The 10128-nt window shown below is 37.7% G+C and overlaps 1 protein-coding gene across 1 annotated transcript in view; it reads left to right on the top strand.

Annotated features, from left to right (window-relative positions):
• Positions 1-9100, top strand: part of LOC311242532 (matrix-remodeling-associated protein 5) — a 79043-nt gene extending 69943 nt beyond the window's left edge. The window contains exons 16-18 of the mRNA XM_084331490.1: positions 4400-4480; positions 5214-6351; positions 7073-9100. Coding sequence (XP_084187616.1) covers positions 4400-4480; positions 5214-6351; positions 7073-7626 — 1773 coding nt within the window. The 3' untranslated portion in view covers positions 7627-9100. The remainder of the gene's footprint in view (positions 1-4399; positions 4481-5213; positions 6352-7072) is intronic.
• The last annotated feature ends 1028 nt before the right edge of the window (positions 9101-10128 follow it).

The raw sequence follows: 10128 nt of genomic DNA, 5'->3' as shown, positions 1-10128 counted from the left end.
TTATTCACTGGTTATTACATTACAGTAACATCACATTATTCACTGGTTATTACATTACAATAACATCACATTATTCACTGGTTATTACATTACAATAACATCACATTATTCACTGGTTATTACATTACAATAACATTACATTATTCACTGGTTATTATTACATTACAATAACATTACATTATTCACTGGTTATTACATTACAATAACATCACATTATTCACTGGTTATTACATTACAATAACATCACATTATTCACTGGTTATTACATTACAATAACATCACATTATTCACTGGTTATTATTACATTACAATAACATTACATTATTCACTGATATTACATTACAATAACATCACATTAGTAACTGGTTATTACATTACAATAACATCACATTATCCACTGGTTATTACATTACAATAACATCACCTTATTCACTGGTTATTACATTACAATAACATCACATTATTCACTGGTTATTACATTACAATAACATCACATTATTCACTGGTTATTACATTACAATAACATCACATTATTCACTGGTTATTACATTACAATAACATTACATTATTCACTGGTTATTACATTACAATAACATTACATTATTCACTGGTTATTACATTACAATAACATTACATTATTCACTGGTTATTACATTACAATAACATCACATTAGTAACTGGTTATTACATTACAATAACATCACATTATTCACTGGTTATTACATTACAATAACATCACATTATTCACTGGTTATTACATTACAATAACATCACATTATTCACTGGTTATTACATTACAATAACATCACATTGGTAACAGGTTATTACATTACAATAACATCACCTTATTCACTGGGTATTACATTACAATAACATCACATTATTCACTGGTTATTACATTACAATAACATCACATTATTCACTGGTTATTATTAAATTACAATAACATCACATTATTCACTGGTTATTACATTACAATAACATTACATTATTCACTGGTTATTACATTACAATAACATTACATTATTCACTGGTTATTAGTTATTACATTACAATAATATTACATTATTCACTGGTTATTATTACATTACAATAACATCACCTTATTCACTGGTTATTACATTACAATAATATTACATTATTCACTGGTTATTACATTACAATAACATCACCTTATTCACTGGTTATTAAATTACAATAACATCACATTATTCACTGGTTATTACATTACAATAACATCACATTAGTAACTGGTTATTACATTACAATAACATCACCTTATTCACTGGTTATTACATTACAATAACATTACATTATCCACTGGTTATTACATTACAATAACATCACATTATTCACTGGTTATTACATTACAATAACATCACCTTATTCACTGGTTATTACATTACAATAACATCACATTATTAACTGGTTATTACATTACAGTAACATCACATTATTCACTGGTTATTACATTACAATAACATCACCGTATTCACTGGTTATTACATTACAATAACATCACATTATTCACTGGTTATTACATTACAATAACATTACATTATTCACTGGTTATTACATTACAATAACATCACATTATCCACTGGTTATTACATTACAATAACATCACATTATTCACTGGTTATTACATTACAATAACATCACATTATTCACTGGTTATTATTACATTACAATAACATTACATTATTCACTGATATTACATTACAATAACATCACATTAGTAACTGGTTATTACATTACAATAACATCACATTATCCACTGGTTATTACATTACAATAACATCACCTTATTCACTGGTTATTACATTACAATAACATCACATTATTCACTGGTTATTACATTACAATAACATCACATTATTCACTGGTTATTACATTACAATAACATCACATTATTCACTGGTTATTACATTACAATAACATTACATTATTCACTGGTTATTACATTACAATAACATTACATTATTCACTGGCTATTACATTACAATAACATTACATTATTCACTGGTTATTACATTACAATAACATCACATTAGTAACTGGTTATTACATTACAATAACATCACATTATTCACTGGTTATTACATTACAATAACATCACATTATTCACTGGTTATTACATTACAATAACATCACATTATTCACTGGTTATTACATTACAATAACATCACATTGGTAACAGGTTATTACATTACAATAACATCACCTTATTCACTGGGTATTACATTACAATAACATCACATTATTCACTGGTTATTACATTACAATAACATCACATTATTCACTGGTTATTATTAAATTACAATAACATCACATTATTCACTGGTTATTACATTACAATAACATTACATTATTCACTGGTTATTACATTACAATAACATTACATTATTCACTGGTTATTAGTTATTACATTACAATAATATTACATTATTCACTGGTTATTATTACATTACAATAACATCACCTTATTCACTGGTTATTACATTACAATAATATTACATTATTCACTGGTTATTACATTACAATAACATCACCTTATTCACTGGTTATTAAATTACAATAACATCACATTATTCACTGGTTATTACATTACAATAACATCACATTAGTAACTGGTTATTACATTACAATAACATCACCTTATTCACTGGTTATTACATTACAATAACATTACATTATCCACTGGTTATTACATTACAATAACATCACATTATTCACTGGTTATTACATTACAATAACATCACCTTATTCACTGGTTATTACATTACAATAACATCACATTATTCACTGGTTATTACATTACAGTAACATCACATTATTCACTGGTTATTACATTACAATAACATCACCGTATTCACTGGTTATTACATTACAATAACATCACATTATTCACTGGTTATTACATTACAATAACATTACATTATTCACTGGTTATTACATTACAATAACATTACATTATTCACTGGTTATTAGTTATTACATTACAATAATATTACATTATTCACTGGTTATTATTACATTACAATAACATCACCTTATTCACTGGTTATTACATTACAATAATATTACATTATTCACTGGTTATTACATTACAATAACATCACCTTATTCACTGGTTATTAAATTACAATAACATCACACTATTCACTGGTTATTACATTACAATAACATCACATTAGTAACTGGTTATTACATTACAATAACATCACCTTATTCACTGGTTATTACATTACAATAACATTACATTATCCACTGGTTATTACATTACAATAACATCACATTATTCACTGGTTATTACATTACAATAACATCACCTTATTCACTGGTTATTACATTACAATAACATCACATTATTCACTGGTTATTACATTACAGTAACATCACATTATTCACTGGTTATTACATTACAATAACATCACCGTATTCACTGGTTATTACATTACAATAACATCACATTATTCACTGGTTATTACATTACAATAACATTACATTATTCACTGGTTATTACATTACAATAACATCACATTATCCACTGGTTATTACATTACAATAACATCACATTAGTAACTGGTTATTACATTACAATAACATCACATTATTCACTGGTTATTACATTACAATAACATTACATTATTCACTGGTTATTACATTACAGTAACATCACATTATTTACTGGTTATTACATTACAATAACATTACATTATTCACTGGTTATTACATTACAGTAACATCACATTATTCACTGGTTATTACATTACAATAACATCACATTATTCACTTGTTATTACATTACAATAACATTACATTATTCACTGGTTATTACATTACAATAACATCACATTAGTAACTGGTTAATACATTACAATAACATCACATTATTCACTGGTTATTACATTACAATAACATTACATTATTCACTGGTTATTACATTACAGTAACATCACATTATTTACTGGTTATTACATTACAATAACATTACATTATTCACTGGTTATTACATTACAGTAACATCACATTATTCACTGGTTATTACATTACAATAACATCACATTATTCACTTGTTATTACATTACAATAACATTACATTATTCACTGTTATTACATTACAATAACATCACATTATTCACTGGTTATTACATTACAGTAACATCACATTATTCACTGGTTATTACATTACAATAATATTACATTATTCACTGGTTATTACATTACAGTAAAATCACATTATTCACTGGTTATTATTACATTACAATAACATTACATTATTCACTGGTTATTACATGTTCAACTTCAACAACAAGCCCGTCTCAGCTGGGGTTGGACAAGGTTTGGTGGATGTCTATCTGTCAGAGGTATTGATTATTGGTTGTTTATTTATCAGGTGGAGGTATTGATGACCCCTCCCAGGATTGAACATCTTGGCACGACTCAGACCAGGGTCACGTCTGGAGACAACTTCCAGGTCAGTCCTCCTCAAGGATGGATAGATAGATAGATAGATAGATAGATAGATAGATAGATAGATAGATAGATAGATAGATAGATAGATAGATAGATAGATAGATAGATAGATAGATAGATAGATAGATAGATAGATAGATAGAATGAAAGAAAGAAAACCCCTAACCCTCCATCCATCTATCCATCCATCAATCAATCAATCTATCATCTATCCAGAAAATAAATAAATAAATTAAAAAAACCTTCTTCTTCTTCCTAATTATATTTCTAAAAAGATAGATAAAAAGAAAGAAAAACTCTAACCCTCAATCCATCCATCCATCCATCCATCCATCCATCCATCCATCCATCCATCCATCCATCCATCCATCCATCCATCCGTCCATTCATTCATAATAATAATAATAATAATAATTCATTTTATTTATATAGCGCTTCTCAAGAACCCGAAGTCGCTGACAATAGGCAGAGAAACAAAGTAAAACAAAGAAACAGAAAAGGAACATAAGACCACGGGGGAAACAGGGAAACAGCATGAGATACACAGAAACATAGAGCCACAGTAACAAACATCAAACAGGTTGGATGGGGGGGGGTTATGGGTGGGGGAGGTTGAAGGCTAGGGAGAACAGGTGGGTTTTGAGGCGGGATGTGGAGGTGGAGAGTGTGGGGGAGTCTCTGATGAACTTAGGGGAGGGAGTTCCATCTTCATCTGTCCCCCGTCTCTCCACTAGGTGGACTGTGTGGCGACGGGTCTCCCCGATCCAGAGGTGTCCTGGGCGCTGCCGGACGGCACCCTGATCAACAACGCCCTCCAGTCGGACGACAGCGGCCTCCAGAGGAATCGCCGCTACATCATCTTCGACAACGGGACGCTGTTGCTCCAGCAGATGGGCCAGAAGGACGAGGGAGACTACACCTGCCACGCCAAGAACCAGCTGGGAGCGGACCAGCGGAAGGTCAGCGTCCGGGTCGCTCCCAAGTCCCAGTCGCTGGTGGTGACCGTCGGCCTGGGGGAGGCCGCTGAGCTGCTCTGCCGGGCCGCCGGGGACCCGAGACCCAGCATCGTGTGGTTTTCACCGGGTCGCGACGTCATAGCCGTGTCCTCGGACGACAGGTACAAAGTGTTGGGGGACGGCACCTTAGTGGTTAAACGGGTGAGGCTAACCGACGAAGGGAAGTACACTTGCGTGGCGCACAATCCCGCCGGCGGCGACGACGTGAAGTACGTGACGCTGGGGGCGCGGGACAGAAAGCCGCTCGTCGTAGCGGCGGGAGGGCGGAGCGGCCACCGCGTCCAGGCGGTGTTCTACCAGACGGCTCTGCTCAACTGCCCGGCGGAAGGAAAGCCCGAACCCAGGATCTCCTGGGCCACTCCCTACGGACTGTCGCTGCCGACGCCTTACCTGGGCGGACGCTTCCAAGTTCACCGCAACGGCAGCCTGGAGCTGCGCGGCGTGAGGAAGGCCGACGAGGGGAAGTACGTGTGTCTGGCGGAGAACCGCCTGGGCGAAGCCTCTCTCGCCGTGGAGCTGGAGGTGTCCTCGCTGGCGGAGAAGCCCAGCTTCGCCGCGCCGAACATCGAGTTCTTACCCATAAAGCCGGAGGGAGGGGACGTGAGCCTGGAGTGCCTGGCCCGTGGGAAACCCAACCCGGAGTTCGCCTGGGTCTTACCCGACGGGACGGCGTTGTCGCCGGGCGCCAGGCTTCAGCGCTTCGTGCACCATCTGGGGAACGGGACGTTGCAGATCGTCCGGCCGGTCCCCGGCGATAAGGGCGTCTACCGCTGCGTGGCCAGGAACACCGCGGGCCAGGCGGAGAAGCGGTTCGTTCTGGAGGCCGGACGCAAGCCGCTTATCCGAGGATCGACAGGTGAAAACCTTTAGCTCCACTTGTGGTTTTAATGTTTAATGTTGTACCCTTCCTGCTGACAGGGAGTTGTACAGAACGTATAAGTCGCTTTGGATAAAAGTATCAGCTAAAGGGGTTCTCAAACTTTTTCATACCGTGACCCCATTTTATTTCTGATTTTCTTTGGGGACCCCACGCTTAATGTATTGCGTAATTTCAACGTGGAATTAAGGAATATCAAAATAAAAGCACACGTTGTTGAACTTGATCATGCATATTTATTAGACTATTTTATTACAGCACTATGTTATCAATACACATTTATAAAACGAGGCATATTTAGCCAAAATATGGTGCCAGAACATATATATAAAAATTAGAATAAAGTTTTATAATTTCTTTTTTTTACTGTCACCTACCCCAATTTGGGTCGCGACCCATAGTTTGAGAACCACTGAGCTGAATTATTAAATGTAAATAAATATACAATTTATCAATTGGAAATTCGATAAATATACTTAATTAACACATGATATTGTTGTTATATTGACCAATTTGGTCATATTGACCAAATTGTTTACACTGCCTGTGTTGTTTTTACTACCTGTACACTGTGTTGTTTTTACTACCTGTACCCCCCCCCCCCCTCCCCCCATGCTGCTATGATGCCTGAATTTCCCCAAGGGGATCAATAAAGGAATATCTTATAATAATATTTATTATTATATCACCACATTTCCAGGAGGTATGAAGATCACCTATGGCCAGAGTCTCAGCCTTCCCTGCACCGTGGATGGCTGGCCTCAGGCATCAATCACCTGGACCCTCCCCAACGGGCTGCTGTTGGACAAACCCCAGACCATGGGGCGGATCTCCTTCCTAGCCAACGGGACGCTGCAGCTGAGAGAGGTTGCGACCTTCGACAAAGGAACGTATGTCTGTAAAGCGGCCAACACCTTCGGCTCGTCCACGCTGTCTTACCCGGTGGCGGTGATGGTTTTCCCGCCGAGAATCACCAGCGCTCCGTCGTCCATCACCAGGGTAACCAGGGGGTCCCCCGTGAGGCTGAACTGCATCGCGGCCGGGATTCCCAAACCGGATATTTCCTGGACGTTGCCGGGACGCACCACGCTGGTCCCTCGTAACCGCTTCACCGTGCAGGGAGGAATCCACATGACGGAGGAAGGAAGTCTGGTCATCCAGGACCCGGTCTTGACCAACTCTGGGATTTACAAGTGCAACGCCAATAACGCCCTGGGAACTGACTTCAAGGCCACATATCTCCAGGTGGTCTGAGGGACACAGTTTTAACTCTGTGGTGTGGGTTCTGGTTTTGCTGTGTCTTTTCAAACTTAATATTGTGGATTTTACAGAGTAGTTGTACCTTCATGTTTTCCCGCCATGAAGTGGAAATCCAAATTTCCAGTTTGCTCTGGATGTCAAGAGTTTGAGGCTGGGGGTCAGAGGGATGTCAGTTCGTCTGCTCTGATTTACTCTGGGATTTAAAAAATACAATGCCAAAAACACCCTTAAAACACCCTGAGAATGCCCTGGGAACATCCGGAGAAAGCCCAGAGAATGCACAGAGAATGCACAGAGAAAGCCCAGAGAATGCACAGAGAAAGCCCAGAGAAAGCCCAGAGAATGCCCTGGGAACGGACTTTGAAACTACTTATCTCCAGGTGTGTCCGGAGACTTTTGGAGACGATTCAGATTTATTTTCAGCACAATTTCAAACTTTATGATTCCCTTCCCCTCTTCATGGTGTTGGTTTTGTATACGTAATCATATATCTTTTGAAATATGACTGAATGATGACTCTTCTCCAATTCAAAATATTCAAGTGCAACAAGTAGAACAACATTGTGCCCTATTTTCTTTTTTTATGTAATATCTCATGAAATGATATTGACTGACAATATTTTCTGATTGAAATGCAGACATGTGACAAGAATATTTAAGAGACAGCATTCAAAGCTGCCAACCCACATGTGGTCGTAAGGCCTTTACAAGTGTAAACTTTACAGTGACCTTTCAACTTTACAGCGTTCTCTAAACTTTACAGTCTTCTCCCAAAACCTCATATCTCATGAAATGCGCCTGATTGATGAATCTTATCGTTTCAGACTGACATATACAAATGGGAAAATGAAGTAAATTACAAGTTCTCTGAGACACTTTCAACACTGCTGCAGATGTGCTCTATAACAGGTCATGTTTCATGAGGTGTATAGTATCTGCCTTCTAATTAAAAACATCCCTCCACTAATGAAATCCTACTGTTTTCTATCACATTACAGATATTCAGTATAAGTTACTGCTGAGGTCCTACAGTGTGTTTACAGTAAGCATGTCCATTATTTGTCCATTCATTCATTCATGATACAAGCCGGTAACACTGATTGTATTTTGTGTATTTGCTGAGCTGACGGTGGGGAGTTAGGTGACTCAAATATCAAGTATGAGTCTAGAGTCATATAGAATAGTAAGAACAATAGGAAGATACTTCAAGTATCATGTTGTAGATGAATCTGTGCATCTGGTGGGAAGCCAAAGCAGTGAGAACACAGTTCCACCTTTAAAAGGTCCATTCTTTGGTCCATGTCAGGTGGATTCCTGGGGACCGTGGGAAGCAAGGTTTCATTCTGCAAAGTGACTAAACCAATGAACCAATGGGGTTGTGTCTTTAAGTGTTGGTGTTGTGTCTGTGTTGATGTTGTGTCTTTAAATGTTGGTGTTGTGTCTTTAAGTGTCGGTGTTGTGTCTTTAAATGCCGGTGCTGTGTCTTTAAGTGTTGGTGTTGTGTCTTTAAATGTTTATGGTGTGTCTTTAAGTGTTGGTGTTGTGTCTTTAAATGTTGATGTTTTGTCTCATTCAGCGCCGCGGGCCTAGCCCATCTTTGTTCCTACTGCGCCACCGCACTAAGAGATAGGGATACGTGGCGGTGTTCGCAGGGCTATATCTATATTCTATATTATAGCTATGGATACAATACTATGGCTCATTTGACATCAACTATCCATCGTTCAATATGTGATTTTTTTTTGTATTTGTTCATGTATACGTTCGCGTGTTATACCGTGGTGTATATATGTATAGTTTCAGAGTGATCCTGGCTAATTCCAGAAAACGGCACTATGGAGCAATACATGAATTTGACTAAAAGCGTTGGCATTGCTCGCCTGGACACGCTACTATTTCCAAATCAAATGTATGTAATAGGTATTATGTTTCATCATGAATGCATGAAAGGGGGGGGGGTCGTTTTTTGATGCTTTGATCGTCACCAACGGCATATGTTCTGGAGTACGTTACACATGGTCGTTGCGATCGATGTGAAATCATGGTTGGATCAAAGCAGGATTGATGTCATATAGTCCTTACCTTTACTAGGAGGTACCCCAAAGAGAATATTCCAATTGTCTGATCGCGATTTCCAGTATTGGTGTCCATCGTGTCGCCAACATAATCCACCACAACACATGCATCAGGGGGCATTGGACACGTTTCAAGGACACGAGTGAACCGCTAGACTCGCCTGACCAAAAAAACTGCGCCTGGAGTGAATTAAACGTAACACCGGGTGTGAAAAAAAGGTTTTCGAAGGGTGGGCGATACTGCCACCTACCTGGAGGCGGCCGGTATTGCACTCTAGCGATCTCAGAGTGATTCCCTATGGTAACCCCGAGGTCCATGTGAGAGAAATTAATAAAAATATTGAATAAAAAAAAAATAACGATGAAAACCCGACTATCCTCGGGTCTGGCGCTGATTGAGCACAGAGCCTGGGAGCCACAG

Source organism: Notolepis coatsorum, assembly GCF_963971535.1.
Source record: "Notolepis coatsorum genome assembly, chromosome: 16".
Lineage (NCBI taxonomy): Eukaryota > Metazoa > Chordata > Actinopteri > Aulopiformes > Paralepididae > Notolepis > Notolepis coatsorum.
The sequence above is the reverse complement of the archived record's forward strand: the minus strand, read 5'-3'. Positions and strand labels throughout refer to the sequence as shown.